The sequence below is a fragment of the Setaria viridis genome, chromosome 7 (assembly GCF_005286985.2).
Source record: "Setaria viridis chromosome 7, Setaria_viridis_v4.0, whole genome shotgun sequence".
Taxonomy (NCBI): domain Eukaryota; kingdom Viridiplantae; phylum Streptophyta; class Magnoliopsida; order Poales; family Poaceae; genus Setaria; species Setaria viridis.
The window spans coordinates 24,493,067-24,509,935 of NC_048269.2; the positions used below are offsets into that span (position 1 = coordinate 24,493,067).

The 16,869-nt window shown below is 50.7% G+C and overlaps 2 protein-coding genes and 1 pseudogene across 2 annotated transcripts; 2 read left to right on the plus strand and 1 right to left on the minus strand.

Moving 5' to 3' along the window:
* Positions 1-189: 189 nt before the first annotated feature.
* LOC117864351 (peter Pan-like protein) lies at positions 190-4,275 on the plus strand. The gene is made up of 7 exons (XM_034748418.2): positions 190-548; positions 851-1,088; positions 1,192-1,422; positions 1,522-1,614; positions 1,694-1,881; positions 3,543-3,736; positions 3,825-4,275. The coding sequence occupies exons 2-7, from the start codon at positions 861-863 to the stop codon at positions 3,935-3,937; spliced, it is 1,047 nt and encodes a 348-aa protein (XP_034604309.1). The 5' UTR covers positions 190-548; positions 851-860; the 3' UTR covers positions 3,938-4,275.
* Positions 4,276-4,376: 101 nt separating this feature from the next.
* LOC117864786 (E3 ubiquitin-protein ligase WAV3-like) lies at positions 4,377-6,101 on the minus strand (annotated as a pseudogene).
* An 8,688-nt stretch (positions 6,102-14,789) lies between these two features.
* Positions 14,790-16,401, plus strand: LOC117865025 (two-component response regulator ORR5). The gene is made up of 5 exons (XM_034749103.2): positions 14,790-15,438; positions 15,532-15,578; positions 15,670-15,747; positions 15,850-15,920; positions 16,016-16,401. Exons 1-5 carry the CDS (start codon positions 15,315-15,317, stop codon positions 16,101-16,103), a joined length of 408 nt encoding a protein of 135 aa, XP_034604994.1. The 5' UTR covers positions 14,790-15,314; the 3' UTR covers positions 16,104-16,401.
* The last annotated feature ends 468 nt before the right edge of the window (positions 16,402-16,869 follow it).

Here is a 16,869-nt window from a genome sequence, read left to right on the forward strand (position 1 = left end):
GATAGCCAACATAAAAAACATCGGCCCAACAAAAAAAAGCACAATTTTGTTTGTATGGCGTGTTTTATCTAGGCCCGGCCCAAGCATAAGAGCGTCCGGTGCGGCACGCGTGCAGGCCCAGGTACGGCCCGTCAAGGCCCGTACCCCCTTCTCAACCCACGCCGGCACGCAGCCACCTCATTTTTTCCCTCGTTCCCCAGCCGCCGCCGCGCGCTGGCTCCTTCCGGCTCTCCCCCCTCCATTGCCGCCGCCGCCGCTCCCCTCGGCCGAGTTTGACGGCGGTCGGCGATTCCTCCTCTCCCCTCCCGCCCCTGGCCCACCTTTTACCGCCGGGTGCCGGCATCACCGCCGCGGCCACCCGAACAGCGCAGCGCGTGCCTGGCTGCCTGCTAGGCGTTCACGGTTCACCCCTGCCCCTCATCTCAGTTTCTCTCCCCGTCTCTCTTCTCTCTTCGTCTTCCTTTCCTGGCGGCGACTACTGGGCGAGCGGCGGCGCTATTTGGTCTTCGCAGCCGCAGGGCCCTTTGCCGGCGACGAACAACCATCAGGTATGCCCTCCCATCTCTTCCATTCCTGCTGTGCGATAAGGAGCAACGCTATTGTTCTAAAAAAACCATAAGCTATTGGAAGCTATTTATATTCCCATTGTATTACTATTACCTATAAGAGCTTCGATTTTGTTTGCAAAAATATCGGGTGTACATGTGTACACCTATGTCCTATGCTGGGTCCGCCCGCTGCATGATACCTTTACTAATCCAATCCATGGTTATCCTTCCTCAGTGCGCAAGATTGATATTACTTGGTTACTAATCGAGGCGCGGGTGCAATCGTTTGTGTGTTTATCCAGCTGAGCGGCCATGCGCCAACCAAGGTCCGGGCCAGGGAAGAGGCGGGGCCGCGGGCCGCGGATCCCCGCGACGACGCTTCGCAAGCAGCAGGCCGCGTTGGCGAATGTCGACCAGATCACGGGTGCCAAGATCCCCAAGAGCTTCGTTTTCTCCCGTGGCAAGCTCCCCTCCACGCTCCGCCACCTCCAGCAGGACCTCCGCAAGGTCATGCTCCCCTACACTGCTCTCAATCTCAAGGTCCATCCCTATCCCTATTGCCTACTCAGCAATTGACAAGTGACTGAGGTTGTTCTGGTGCTCACAAGCTGTAATTGGTGTTCCCGCTTGAAACAATTGGCAGGAGAAGAAGCGGAATAACCTCAAGGACTTCGTCAATGTTGCCGGTCCGTTGGGAGTGACACATTTCTTGATCCTCTCGAACCCCAAGAGCCTGCCACATTTGCGCTTTTCCAATTCGCCACAGGGCCCAACCTTCACTTTCCAGATAGAGGAGTACGCACTCGCGGCAGACATTGCAAACTCCCAGAAGCGGCCAAGGTGCCCACCAGGGATATTCAAGAACTCACCACTGGTATATGCCACTAATGTGGAAAATTGTATTTGGATAGTTTTTGATGAAGATATCGGTCGCTGATACCTTGTTTTAATGTTAAATTCATGGATTGAGCAGGTCGTGCTGAGCGGGTTTTCAGGTCTTGGCAACCCTTTTGAGAGTTTGGTCGAATACTTTCAGCATATGGTCCCTGCCGTTGACCCAAGCACTGTAAGTATCGGGTGATAATGTCAACTTAATGTCTCAGTATTGCAATATTTTGATAATAATACTGTACTGTGCATAATAGGTCAAACTGGCAGAATGTCAAAGGATTCTGTTATTAAAATATGATAAAGAGAAGGAGGTTGTCGATTTCCGGCATTACTCCATCAAGCTCCAGCCTATTGGGGTCAGTCGCAGGATTAGAAAGCTCATGCAGAACAATCAAGTTCCTGATCTAAGAGACCTTAAAGATGTTAGTGATTATGTGACAAAGTAAGTGCTGCTTTGCCGTTTATTGCAATTAGATTTTTTTTTTCAATTTTTCAGGAACGATGAACTGCATAGAAAACCATGAGAGCGAACAACACAAATTTGAACTTGTATATGGGTGCACTAAACTAATGTGATAAATTTAAGTAGCTTTTTTGCAAACACCATAGAGGGTGCACATAAAAGCTGCCAGATGTACAAATGGTTTAGTGAAATAACATGAAACAACCCTTTTTATGTCAAAATCATTTTTCAGATAATCTTTTTCAAAATTCATGTTTGCCATCTCAGAATTCGCAATATTCCCTGTGAAGGTTTGGGAGACATGCTGTGTAATTTTGTATTGTCATATGCCTCTATCGAAGTGCAACCAAATCTGATGTGGGTGCTTTATTTTTGCTGCGGGCTTATCCAAATAATATTGATAATATTTTCATATTATACATTAGTTACTAATGTTCATGAGGGTCAACGTAGTTAATTAAGTGCAAAAAGGAAGGTTATTGAAAGGAAGTGTTTGTGGAGGGAAGTGTAGTGAACTGATAGAACTAGTAGCATAACTGACTCTATGGAGACTGATGGCATTGCAACCAGCAACTACAGCTACAGGTAACTATTGTCATTTAGGTTACAAGTTATAATAGGGCAAGAAGGATTGCATAGTAGTATGGAACTATCTTGACAGTGTGCAAACAGATTTTGATCAAGTTATGTGCTTCCGCTATATCCAACATGTTAATATTTTACTAGCATACACTAAGCTCTTCATGTAAGAAGAGGCTCCTCGTCAATAGTCTCAAATCACTATGGTCCAAGCAGGCCACCCATCCAGTAACTATAGTGGTGGCATGTTAAGCTGAACATGTGAAGCTACAGCCTACAGATGCTCTCAATGGTGGCATAGCATAGGCATAAAAGCTTCAGGCTGAAATGCTAAATTGTGTCAACTACTGTGAAGAAAACCATCAAGCATATAAAATTAGTGAGACTTCCATAATCTGAGCTTATGACCAGAGATAAACTAGCTGTAACCACCTACATGGATATCCTAGAACTATATATTGCACGCATTGCCTATACTTTCAGTAAATGTGATATTTGTTTTCAGCAAAGAACAGAGGAATAGTAAAGCACAAAGAAGGAACAAAAATTATGACCAACATGATTCAGAATAGTAAAGTTTTAGGAGTTACTCCATTCTTTGTGTTTTGAGTGTGTGAGTCTTCAATGCACCCTCTCAAAATAGATAGTTAATATTTAGATTAGAGACGTCATGACATTTTGAGACCCTGCCAGTGTATATGATGGTGACTATCTGGTAATCACAGCGCCTCATAAACTAAGTACAATGTTTAAGCACCCATGGACAAGAAAACAAAGTGAAAAGACATAATCCTAAGAAAAAATAAAGACTAAAACTCAACACTTAGCAGGCTGCCGTGGAATGTCTTATTTTTCACCTGAAATGATCCCGTCGCTCTCAACTTCTGATTTGTTAGTTTGCTGCGTCCAGATTATTTTAATTAAAAAAACTGTTTGCTTTAATGATTAGGTAACTGTGCTGACCAAATATTAGTGCCTGCTATTGTGTTTTTATAAGTAATGCACCTTCTGTTGCTTGGATCTAATTTTGTATAATAAACCCTTGTGTTCACATTCACCAGAGCTGGATATGGATCTGAAAGTGAAGTAGATGATGAAGCAGCAACGGTAAGCCTACCAAGTGATGTTGACAAATTAAACCGGGCATCAAGAAAAAGCGCTGTTAGACTCCAGGAGATCGGACCACGGATGACTATGCGCCTTGTTAAAGTTGAGGCTGGGCTATGCTCGGGAGATGTCTTATACCCTTGGCCTGGTGAGTTTCCTCCGATGCTGTAATCTCCACCTCAAGTTACTTTTTAGTGTCGGTTGCATTTCTTTTCTGATTTTCTTTTATGTTACAGTGGCAAAGGAATCTGTGGGAGAGAAAGGGAAAGTAACTGAGGAAGAGATAGAAGGACAAGAAGAAACTGAGGATGAGCTGGAGGATGGGTCAGAGGACGAGATGGAGGAATAGCAATTTCGATGAGCTCATCAAAGCACTTATCACCCAGCATCTGCCTACAAGGATAGTCCACAGTGTGAAGCCACCACTCTCCTTCAACACTAAGGAGAACTTGGCTCATCCCCAGATGAAAACAAATGTGGTATATGCAGAAGCAGGTGTAGTGACAGTCCTAGATGTTTCATGCCGAATTAAACGGGCTCTGAGTGTTGTAGCATGATGCATTCATGCCAGTTTTGTGACTCAAGGTGTCTAGGTTCAGTTAAAGGCCTGCCTACTTGCAACAAGGTTGAACACTATTCTGCGGTAGTTACAGATTATAAAGATTTATGAGTTCTTGTTGCAACAAAGCTATGACTCCCCTGTCCCCTCAAAGCTTGGTCACTATAGAATGGAAAAATAGCATCATTTTAAGCAACCGGCAAAATGGGACAATGTCATCCACAATGCTGCTGACCGGCCTGGCGTCCCGTACGACGATGCTCCCTCGTCCTCGCCTGGCATCACCTCTGGCGCCGCACCATTAGACGCCCTTGCGCCGCCTGCCGGCCCGTTGACCTGCCAGGCTCCCAGGCCTGAAGCTGCATCGAGTGGCGCGTATCTCCACCGCCTCCCGGTGCGTGCCCCGCTCGCCGCGCGATGTCGGCGGTGGCCTCCACGCAGACGCGCTCCCGCTCCACCTCCATCGACCGCTCCGCGCCCGCGCCCAAGGCGTGCTCCGGTCTCGCCACCACCGTGTCCGCGGCCGTCACGTTGACGTCCGCGCCACCCGCCGCGTCTCGGTAGCCGCATGCCACTCTGATCAGAGTCGTCTCGCCTCCGTGGCGTCATCCGCTCTTGGAACAGCCAAGGACTGCAAGAAGCGTAGCTCCTCGTCCGCGTAGAGCTCGCCGGCGGCGACCGAAGCGGCGCGGCCGTCGTCGTCAATTCGGCTCTCGTAGCGGCCGGACCTTACGGCGCTAATGCCAACTCCAGCATGGAGGCAAGCAATACGAACACGCGCCTGCTGCACGACGACGGAGAGCAGCCCGCCGATGCACTGTGCGAACACGTCCTTGATGACCGCCTCGTCCTCCATGAACGAGAACGTCCCGCCCGTCGCCTCCCTCGCCTCGGCAACGACGTGCATCGCCGCCGCGTCGTGGTTGTTGCCGAAGCCGAACGTGTGGATTGGCGCGGACCAGTCGCCGGTGTCGGCGCGCGCGAAGGGCGCGAAGGATGGCGGCACGAGAGCCCCGTAGTTGGGCCCGGCCGCCGCCCTGCGCCTGCCGTGGCACGGTGTACGTGTCCTGGCCGTCGGAGAGGAGAATGACGCTGGAGACGGCGTTCCTTTGGCGGCGCTCGTCGAGCACCTTGGCGGCTTTGCGGATCCCCTCCGCGATATCGGTGCCGCCGCGCGCGGCGAGGGACGCCACGGCCCTCGTGGTGGGACCCTTCCCTGTGTCCGACATGCGCGGGAGCCTGGTGCTCCGCGCCGTGTCCGAGAAGGACACGACGCAGAGGCAGTCGTGGGGGCCGAGGTTGTCGATGACGAACCCCACATGGCCTGCTTCAGCAGCGCGAGCTTTGCCCCCCTCATGCTGCCGCTGACGTCGAGCACCGTCACGAGGTCCAGAGGCGCGCGTGGCGCGTCCCCGCCCGCCCGTTCGTGGCTTCGCCGCCGATCATCCCTGGAGCCCTGACGTGCACGAGAACGTCTAAGTTGTCGTGAGATGAGTTCCTGGCGATAGCAGAGCACTCTGTGTGCGTCTTCACGACCAATGTTCCACTGGATACAGAAACTTCGAGTCTATTCGCTTCAGCTTATTGAGCCGGCTTATCAGTCACCAAACAGTGTTTTCCTCTCACAACAAATCAGTCATTTCAGCTTTTCAGCCGGATTATAAGCTAAAACGAACAGGCTCAATATCGGCGGCCGTCGTGGACAGGGGCTGCCATCTCCACCTGCTAGTCGTCGTCGAACACTTGTGGCTCCGCGAGAAGGAATGGTCGCTGGACCGCATGGTGTTGGATCGGCTGCCACCAAGCCTGCTGTGGACTACCGCCATGGTATGTAGCGGCTGCTCTGGTGGCGTCAGTAACGGCGTCTGTGTCGGGCGCACGAAGGGCAGCTCCGCCACGGCGCGTTGCAGAGCGGGCAGACGAAGTGGCCGTGCGCCACGCTCGCGGACTCCATGGCGCAGAAGGATTCGCGGTCAGATATCACCGCTTCCTCCGGGAGCAGATGAGCGCCGATCTTTTTGAGCGGGGAGATTTCTGGGTCAGATGGGTGGGGCTATGCACTTCCGGTGGGGGAGGAGGACGGCCCAGGCGGCGGCGGCGGCGGCAGCCGGCGCCGGAGGAGCGGGAGCCGGGAGGAGACCCGATCTGAACCAGGGGGCTATATTAAAATATTAGGGGTCATTTTGCAAATAATCGGATCGCGACCAATAGTCGCGAACCAAAGTAGGGGGTTAAAATAGTAAGGGGGTATTTTGCAAATAATCGGATCGCGATCGATAATCGCAATCCAATCCAGGGGGTCTTGTGCAAAGTTTGCGATCTGATCCTCCTCCGCGGCTCGCCGGAACTTCGCCTCAAGCCGCGCGTCCCTTCCCTTGGGTCAGTTGGGTGCTTCTTCTACCTCTTGCTCTTGCCTGTCTCGCGTCAGCCCTTGATATCGTGGATCAAAGGGTTTTCGGATCCCCCAAGGTTCGGTCGGTGTCCTGGAGGACAGGAAACGCCGTCTCTGAACCTGACGCCGCACGCGCGGGGTTCGCAGAAGCGGCGCGTACGTGGAGATGCACCGGAAGTGGAACGTGGGGGAGCACTCGGCCATGAAGATGGCCTGCGCACCGCCGACGCCCCATGCCGCCGAAGCATAAGCCATATGGCGCAAGGATTGCTCTGCAATCGAGCGAAGTATACGCATTCAAATTTCGAATGACTTGTTTCCACGATGAACAGGGACTCGAATCGTCCGAAGTCACCAGGAAATTGGCACTAAGTTATCTCAAAAGCAAAATGGTCAGGATTCCGGAAAAAGAAAAGTTAATCCCCAATCTGCGTTCTACCACCACCTCCTACTTCTGGATCAAATTTCAGATGGGAGAATTGCAGAATTGCTTCACCTGATCATGACCTTCCATCTCTGTGGGAAGCTCTGGGCTGTGGGAAACTGGGAATGGATATGAGCAACATAGCGAGCCAGCAGTGGTAGTATTTATATTAACAGAGAGCGAGGTGTATGCTTCGTCCAGAACGCAATGCCAGGATGCAGGATGTATTCGTTGCTAAGAAAGGGATGATTAAGATTTACTTGGTAAAAATGGGTATCCTTTTCCTTGATAACAAGTGAATTTAGGGGTTCCTATATGACTTCCGTGTGCTGAATAAGCAACGTGGCTTTAAAACCCATTAGATCCAAATTAGAAGATTCAACATTGTGTATCAGATTCAACATTTTAGCATATAGATTCAACATTTGCAAAATACTTGATTCAACATTTTATAAAAGATACATCAACATTTCGGAACACAAATTTCAACATCTTGAAAAAACATATTCAACATTTTCTAAACCTACATCAACATTTTTTTAAGAAAATATCCATGTTCCTTTTTCTCCGGTGCTGGCAGGGCAGCAGCCGGGGAGGTCCGACGGCACGCGGCGGTGCGGGCCAGCTGGCGGGTGCGGCAGCGACGCGTGGCCCGGTGGAGACAACGGCGGGGGTCGGGGGCGGGGGCGGCGGCGGCATAGCTAGGAAGAAGCTGGGATTGAGGAAGATAGGCACATCCAATGGGAGGAATTGCTTTGCACAAATCGAAGCCATATAGATAAATGGCTACCGGAAGCCAGATAGGAATAGCGGCGAATTTATCACTTATCAGCCCAACAACACTCACGGCAAATAATCTATCTGATGAAAGCCCAAGCCCACTTCCCGGTGCCTCCCAACCCAAAACTATTGGACCAAAATAGCCTGTAGCCAAATTTGGGCGAAGCACTACGGTATGGTGGGAAGTGGGGGATGGACCAGCGGAGGGATTTAGGCAGTGCACCCAAAGCAGACAGGAAGTCTTCTCGTCAGCTCTTAGGGTTTGTTTGGATCCCAAGAGCTAAATTTTGAGCTAAACTTTTAGCTCTTGGGATCCAAACATGTGGGCAAAAAGTGGCAAAGAGCTAAAATTTGGACTAAAAATTTTAGCTCCCAAAGAGACCCTAAAAGGGGCTAAAAGTGTTCCTCCCCACCATTTTCCACCCTCTGCCCCCCTTTCCTCTCTCTTCTCCGCCTCCCACCCGCCGACACCCTTCCGTCCGTCGCCGCCCGCCCCTGCCCACCGGCCTCCCTCGCCGCCCGACACCGTCACCACCCGTCCCCTCCCTCGCGCAGAGATCTGTCGACGCTGGCCCCCAGATCTCGCCGCAGCGGGCAGCGGTGAGTCCGCGGGAGACCCCGGCCTCCGCCGCAGTCGCCGGCGACAACGATGACGGCGCCGCCACCTCCTCCTCCGCCTCCAACAGCCACCTCCTCCTCTGCCTCCACCTCGCCCCCGCCGCTGCCTCCTCCTCCGCCTCCACCTCGACCTCGCCACCGCCGGCCTCGATGCCGCCGGTCGCCGGATCTGGGGGCCGCGGCCGCCGACAGGAGGGAGGACGACAAGGACAAGCTCGCCGCCCCTCTCGCTGCCTGATCTCACTGGAGGTGATGCCGGCGGCCTCCCGCCCGACCCCACCGCCTTCGCCGTCGCTGCCCCTTTCCCTCGCCCGACTCCCGCCGCCGGCCGAGGAGAGGGCCGCGGCTGGAGGAGCGAGCGGACGAGGGAGCGCGTAATGATGAAGGCTAGAGAGGGGTGGAGTGGGGTCACTAATGAAGGGGCAAATCAGTCATTGTTTGATGAGAGACTAAAGTTTAGTTTATGGATCCAAACATCCTAGTAGAACTAAAGTTTAGAAGCTAAATTTTAGAAGCTAAAATTGCAAGAACTAGTGATCCAAACACCACCTTAGTCCCGGGACGAATTTGATCGCAACGATCTCGGGGGACGGAGGGAGTCACACACCACACACACCCTCGCACTGCACACCTTCGCCGTCGCCGGCACACCGCTCGCCCAAGTTCACGACCTCACTGTTGATATGCCCGCGCTCGAACGGTTGACGCGCCGTCCTCTCTGCCCGCGCTTTCACTCGATCGATGTGCGAGCGGCGAGAGGATCGGAGCATGCAGGCTCGCCGCCGGTCGTCGTCGTCGTTTCGTCGTCTAGGGCCGTGTAGGCTGTTAGTACCAAGTACTAGTAGGACTGTAGCCATAGGGGTGGCTAAACAAGGGGACAATCTGGGTCCAATCTAAACCGTCGCCAGGGATGCGTTGCGTGTGAACTGATCAGACACATGCAATGCTGTACCGTGCAGTCGTTGCAGTATCCAACACGGGATCCTGCAGGCGGCGGCTGCTGCTGCGCTGCATGCCGTCAGCGTCGAAAGATCTGCTCCCTGTGTAGGGCGCCTGCCACTGGCCAGGCCATCATTTCCAAATTTCTATTTGCTATCAGGCTATGGACGCAGGTCATCAAGTCTACGAGTCAAACCTATAGTAAATGAGCTGCATACGCTCCAAGCTTTATACACCAAGGCCATACTTAGTTCCCTAAAATCCCAACTTTGACACTATGCAAAAAGAAGATTTCCCATCACATCAAACTTGCGGTACATGAAACTTGCGGTACATGCATGGAGTACTGAATGTAGACGAAATCAAAAACTAATTGCACAGTTTTGTTGTACTTTGCGAGACGAATCTTTTGAGCCTAATTAGTCAATATTTGGACAATAATTCATAAATACAAACGAAATGCTACAGTTGTGCTACAGTAATTTTGGTTGTCCAAAGTTGGGCAACTAAACAAGGCCCAAGCAAGGTCATTCTTAGGACACGATTGAATACCTTTGCTAAACTTTAGCAGCTAAAAGTTGCTAAACTGTAGTTGCTAAACTTTAACCATGGCTATTTGGATCCATGAGCTAAACAACATTTAGGGGGTGTTTGGGAGAGGGGTGCTAAATTTTAGGACCCCATTTTAGTCACTTTTAGCCACTAGTGCTCCCAAACACCTAGGCTAAAATGGAGGGGCTAAATTTTAGCCCCCCATAATCCATTAGCCCCTCAAGATGTGCTAAAATGGACTAAAGGGGCTAAAAGTGATCCCCCTTATCCAAAATTCCTCCCCTTGCCCCTCTCTCTCTCCTCCCTCTCACTCCTCCAACATGGCTAAATAGATCTTTTGTCAACATAAGTGCTAAACTTTAGCCCCTTACCCAAACACCCCAAGGGCTAAACTTTAGCCTCAACATTTGAGAGGGCTAAAGTTTAGCCCAAGGCTAAATTTTAGCCCCTCCTTCCAAACAAGGCCTTAATGAGATGGAGAAAGACATAATTGCCCCTAATCATTGCTACCCCTCTCTTCTCTCCCTCCTCCCAGGCTGCTTCACTCCCGCTAGAAGTCCGAGACGCTTGGCACCATCTTGCTCCTGGCACCATTTCCTTCATGCCGCCATCTTCCAGCACGGAACGGTCCCGGAGCGCGACTCCGCCAGCGGGGCAAGGGGGGTTCTCGACGTCGAGCGCCCGGCCCGCCGCCTCTGGATCTGCTGCTGTCGCCGGCCGCGGGGACGAGGGTGGGGCACAGCCTCCAGCGCCTGACGCGGAGGAAGGGGAGGGGCTGCTAGCACGCAGATTTGAGGCCGTCGGTGCAGAGGAAGGGGATTCGAGGCCACCGACGCGGAGAAAGCTGAGGGGCCGCCGGCGCACAGATGGAGGAAGGGGATTCGAGGTCGCCGGCGCGCAGATGGAGGAAGGGGATTCAAGGCCGCCGGCGCGGAGGAAGGGGCATGCCGTTGACGAGGGGGGAGAGAGAGAATGGTGCGCACCAGACAAGCAATAATGAGGGGAATGGGTGTCCAGCCCCAAGTTTGACAAGGTTTAGCAACCAAAAAGTTGCTGAATGGCTAAACTTTAGCAACCATAGTTTAGCAAAGTTTAGCAAGGGTGTTTAGTAAATTTGTTGCTAAACTTTAGCAAGGGTATCCAAACACCCCTTAAGGAAAAAGAAGTTTTACAAGTATTAAATTGTATGTTATATCAACAGACTTGATAATGTCATTATGACAGGAAAGAAGGAGAAGTCTCATACTTCGGTCACCGACCGACTTTAGAAGAGTTTTATCTTTTGATATATTCAGTGGGAGTAATCTTTCTTAACATATTTTGTCCCGTAGAAAAGCAATGTTTTGACAGATTTTGTTTAACTGAGTAAGAGACACACTCATGTGACAATGCCTTAGCACGATATATTCTTTTGTGAGTTGAGCGTAGCTCTGCTGTTACGGTGGAATCCGGCCCTCTAAGATCTCGTATTCTCGATCCTACGAATACATGCACGTAACCCTACTGCTATGATCACCTCCGAAAGATCGAACCGGCAAATCCTCGAGATTGACGAAATCACCGCTGTCGATAGGCACGTCGCCAACCACTAAAAGAATAGTGCCGGTTAAATCCTTAAAATACGAGCATCAATGCTAAGTTGAGGATTCGGACCCTGGTGGGCACATTTCAACACAAGGAACCTTACTAGCTAAGCTACACTTTGTTCGCATATTATATATTCTTTTGCTAGTTCCCAAGCAACGTCTTTTGGGAAAAAACATAATGCGACTTTCCCTTGCCTAGCCGGTATATTGTTTTAGTGGTTTTTACTATCGTTGAATAAGCTGCAAAATTTAGGGAAAAAGAAGGCAAGGAGTAGGAGGAAAATGAAGGAAGAAGGAAGCCACGATCATTGTATTCCCACATAAGAATTTTGACTGCTTTATGAAAATAACAATAACATTTAGGATATCGCATTGTTAGGTAATTTTATGTGGTAGATATTAATGCTTTTCTCTACCCAGTTAGTCAAATTTATGCTTGTTTGACGACTTAGGATAATTTAGAAATCCTTATATTCTAGGATTGGTGGACTACAAACTTGAGAGTGCTGCAAAGGGTAAAAAAACAAAGAGCATAGTTGGGCACGAGTAAATGGCCAGTTGTTTACTCACAGCACAGTATAACAACATAGTTTGCTCAATTTGGAGCCAGTACGATCTTGAAGAGTCAAGTGCGTTACACTCTACACGCACTGCCTACGCCTAGAGCCCTAGACAACTATAGACCCGTAGAGCTGTAATCTGTGATGCGCTCTGCAAATCTTTTTTTTGTTCGTTTTGCTCCCTAGTTTGCTTGTGCTTTTATGGTATGGCCATTGACCAATGTTTACCTCTTCCCTGATCGCTGGCCAGCTGGCAGCTGAAACGCTGAAATGTCAGCATTCCAATCTTTTGCCGGCTGCAAGCTCTGCCGCAAAATCTTTCACAGTTTCGTCCCACCCAAGACCTGCATCGCTGCCATTATCTTCACTCAGTTTAATTCAGTTAAAGAATCTGAGTCAACCATTTCCTTCAAAGGCCCTATACAGATTCTCAGATACACTCCAAGGTGAGCACTTCTCCAGCATTTCCATCACTTCCCCTGTTCCCCACTCCCCCTGCCAGTGCCACAGGCTCAAGTCAAGGGAAAGGACTCAGGAGACCATGCTGGCAATGGCAATGGCAGCTCAGCGTCAGCTCACACGCCATGATGTCACGAGAGCGACGGCAGCATGCAGCGCACGGAAGATTTCCCTCGGAACTCGCCCAGCTCCAAGATCCGCCCATGCCAGCGGAGCCAGGCGGTGCAGACTGCAGAGCGCCAGAGCTCGCCGCTAACGTACGCGCACCGCCTGCAGCAGCCAAGCGGGGCGCAGGACACAGCAACAACCATAAATGGGTCCCCCAAATCGGTGCAAGAAGGCCGAAGTCAATGGCGTGCAGCCGTGGAGCTATTCTCCTTTCTCCGACGGTGCCTGGTTTAGTTGGCCCAATTTGGGAGATGCAAAATTACTGTACCAGCACTGTAGCACACTGTAGCATTTCGTTTGTATTTGTGAATTATTGTCCAAATATTGACTAATTAGGCTCAAAAGATTCGTCTCGTAAAGTATAACAAAACTGTGCAATTAGTTTTTAATTTCGTCTACATTTAGTACTCCATGCATGCACCGCAAATTTGATGTGATGGGGAATCTTCTTTTTGCATAGTGTCAAAGTTGGGAGTTGGGAGGTAAGTAAACATGGGAGAGAGGAACTCTTGCATGGATGAGGATGACAGCATCAGCAGAGCGTGATGCACGACAGATGACACCCGGAAAAGCCTAGGCAGGCTGCAGGCAAGCAGGGTTGGCTTCCATGCCGATACCGGTGCCTCCGGGCCTGTGTGGAGCTAATACGTTAGGGCTCGAGCTCCAGACTTCTGCTGCAGTTCCAGCTGAAACTCCAAGTTTGGTTAAAAACGGTTCCACTCCTGTAGTATTAGAGGAGCTGGTTTGGTCAAAAACGATTCCACTCCTGAAGCATTAGAGGAGCTGGAGATATTTTATACGAAGAAGTGGGAGCTAAAAAAATATACTCCTCTGGCTCCTTCTTATTTTAGGAGGAGCTAGAGCCCTACCAAACTGTCTCATAGAAGACATGCTATGGGACAGAGTAGTATGCTGTGCTATCATTGCTACCGTGATTATAAAAATTATATTTTATTTTTTAAAAAAATATTTCCACTGTCTCAACGCATATTGTTGGAGACGCTCTCCTGGGCACACTGATTTATGATTTACCTCTGTCATCCACATTGGTCTCACACAAGCATTCTGGTCAACCCAAACCAGTACTCTAGGAGTAAACCTTCGTCAGGAGGGAGTATCATTTTTGTATCTAGGAGATTTGTCCCTACAGGGTGTAGAGGATAAATTAAGACTCCTTTTACTGATTAACGTGCTTGCTTCTTTTTTCCGGCCTCATATCTCTCGGTCATATCATGAGATTGGCAAAGTTATATTTTCGGTAACAAAATACGCTAATGGCCTAAGTAAACGATCAATTAATCCCGTAAGTTGCGCCAATCAAAACTTTAAGTATTGTATTGTAACGATTAGTATATGCTATTTTTCTCAGTTCTTTTAAATTACCATAAAAGTCCTAAAATCCCTTATCAATAGAGACAGAGGGAGCAGTTTTCTAAACTTTTTTTTTACATGTCTTCTTATTTAAGAAGCAAGGATTATGGTGTTGCGTATCATTGTCCTGAATAAGTTCCTTTTTGTTGACGTGGGTACAAATCAGTTTGGAGGAAGTACAGTGTTTGTAGCTGTACATGTATACGCGAGTAAAGGAAGCACTCGTGAGGTTACTGCTGTACCGAGCCCTATTAAGTGAAGAGTTGATGGTGCATGGACGCCAGAACCGATACACGCACGTACTAGTACGTATCCAAATCCAAGTAGTGAAGATGCACTACAGTTATACAGTACAGTGTCATCTCGGTTTGGAAGTAAATGGTGGCACAAATCAGCCCTTCAATGGTGTTAATGACGGGAAGATGCATGGAGATACAGCACATAAATAACTACCTAGGTACTACTCCAGCGTACGCGTACCGTGATTGCCGAGATTTGTGAGCTTAATAACGTGCCATCAATGTATCACGGCGGTGTACATCGTATCCTCACGTGCTGTAGTTTGTCTTCGAGCCTTCGCTGGATGGCTGTACTCCATCGATCAGTCGCTCTGTACAGTCCATACTGAACTGTGAACTGGCCAGTACAACATTTATACGGAGAGAGAGGATAGAGGGAGTATGCTGCAATGCAACGCATTGAAGAGGAAAGATCCGGTGCGTGCCGACGCTGCTCGCCAATGGCCATGGCAGCGACAAAAGATTTCTTCGTTTCGGGGCGGGCCGCCTCGCCTCGCCTCTGGGATGTGCATGCGCCGCGCCAGCTTTTGCCCGGCCCGGCCGGCCGTGCCGGATGCCACCGCCCCCCGGATCCACTGCGCCGGACCGCCCGCGGGCGCGTCGCGCTTTACCCTCTGGGATGGATAGGGCAGCACTGGATCCGGCCGTACCCGATCAGCCGAGACCCCTGGCCCCGCGCGCGATATCTCTCGGTCGCCGCACCGCCGCTGCGTCGTGATCTCCTGGTATCTTCCTTTGGCTCGCCTCCCCGCCTCGGCTTCGGCTCCTCCTCTGTGTCTCTTACAATCTCTCTAGCTAGCCCCCACCTCCCAACCGTCCTGTGTGACGGCTGGCCTACTGGCCTCGCCTCGCCTCGCCTTTATATAACCGCACCCCGCCGAAGGGCTCTGACGTGCTCACATCGATCGGTGTCCTAGTGCCATCATACTCAGTCCAGAGGCCATTTTGAGGAGAGATCCTAGGTGGCGGTGCTCGATCGGCAGAGAGGTAGAGGAAAGGGAGTGCCTGAGAGGGAGGAGATGGCGAGCTGCAAGGGTCTCGGCGGGGAGGGGAGCGCGGCGGCGCCGCACGTCCTCGCGGTGGACGACAGCTCGGTCGACCGCGCCGTCATCGCCAGCATCCTCAGGAGCTCGCGGTTCCGCGGTGAGTCATTAGTCTCCTGGAAATGCTGCTGCTTCTGTCTTCTCTGTTGTGGTTTTTGTTGTGTAACCTGAAGGCTTCGAGTTCTGCATGCAGTGACGGCCGTGGACAGCGGGAAGAGGGCGCTGGAGCTGCTGGGCTCGGTACAGAACTGAATCTCTTGCTCATTCTGTTTCAGATTCCACTTCTTTCTATGGGTTTTTCATGAGAAGATAACGTCTTGTTGGGTTGCAGGAGCCCAATGTGAGCATGATCATCACGGACTACTGGATGCCGGAGATGACTGGGTACGAGCTCCTCAAGAAGGTCAAGGTGCGTACGCGCATGGTTGAGCCGCATTTCTTTTCTTCCGATTTCAGCATCCGCAGTATATCGTCATAGATGCAGATCACTGAATGGCTTTCCTGCATGCAGGAGTCGTCCAGGCTGAAGGAGATCCCCGTGGTGATCATGTCCTCAGAGAACGTCCCAACCAGGATCAACAGGTTAGCATCATATGCCCAAGCATGTCTGTTGGTTTAGTCCCTATATTCTTTTCTGCTGCTTGTTGACATGCTTTTGGTGGCGATGGTTTTGTCAGGTGCCTGGAGGAAGGCGCCGAGGATTTCCTGCTGAAGCCCGTCCGCCCCTCCGACGTGTCGCGCCTCTGCAGCCGCGTCCTCCGGTGAGCACGGCGACGGCGGCACGGCGCGTCCCGGCATGCGTGCTCGGAGTCTTTTGGGGTGGGGGCATATGGAGTGGTAGTAGCAGTAGCGTTCCAAGTAGTAGCAGTACAAGTTGTTAGATATGGCCTGGTGCCGTTTGTGTATTTTGCTCCCCTCGATCTCTTGCTTCTCTTAGCCTTTTGTCGTGCCAGTAGAACTCGCAGAATTCAGGCAACACATCTTGCCAGTAATGTTCTGTAACCCTGCATGTTCAGCTAATCAGTTAGGTAAAGAAAATAGTTGTGTTCCCTGCAAGTTTTCAGTTGGCTTGAGTTCATACGGTAAAACCGTAACTTTGCATTGGTTCATGTGTCGGCAACGGCACGTCATGCCCGCTTCGTTTACATTGAAAGCAGCAGTCGAGAAGATGTTGTACAGCAACTTTCTAGCACAGCACACATTCAAGCATGTACTGATACCGATCTCAAGTGACGTGCTTGCACACGTACTATGGGACGGTGGGAGGTGGGGCTGCGGGAGTAAACTAGCAAGATCTGCATCCGCTGCTGAAGGAATAGGATACCAGATTGTACTTTTGGGTGGCACAGTGAGTTCCAAGGGCTTTTTGGTTAGTACTTGGAGGGTAGTACTGCAGTGTATGTCCTGTGCTCATTATGGTCACGGTTGCAGATTAACTGTCGGTTCAATTTTGGGTTTGAAAACTTTTACATTTCTCGCGCTCCTGAAGATGCGAGGTAAAAGAACGTAATCTTAAAACAGCGTACAGCTG

Bases quoted from the DNA above. Each gene is read 5' to 3' on its own strand.
- LOC117864351 (XM_034748418.2), top strand. From the start codon at position 861: ATGCGCCAACCAAGGTCCGGGCCAGGGAAGAGGCGGGGCCGCGGGCCG. The intron at 1,423-1,521 runs GTATATGCCACT...TGGATTGAGCAG, and splicing joins TATTCAAGAACTCACCACTG to GTCGTGCTGAGCGGGTTTTC. The intron at 1,615-1,693 runs GTAAGTATCGGG...TGTGCATAATAG, and splicing joins CTGCCGTTGACCCAAGCACT to GTCAAACTGGCAGAATGTCA.
- LOC117865025 (XM_034749103.2), top strand. From the start codon at position 15,315: ATGGCGAGCTGCAAGGGTCTCGGCGGGGAGGGGAGCGCGGCGGCGCCG. The intron at 15,579-15,669 runs GTACAGAACTGA...GTTGGGTTGCAG, and splicing joins CGCTGGAGCTGCTGGGCTCG to GAGCCCAATGTGAGCATGAT. The intron at 15,748-15,849 runs GTGCGTACGCGC...TCCTGCATGCAG, and splicing joins AGCTCCTCAAGAAGGTCAAG to GAGTCGTCCAGGCTGAAGGA.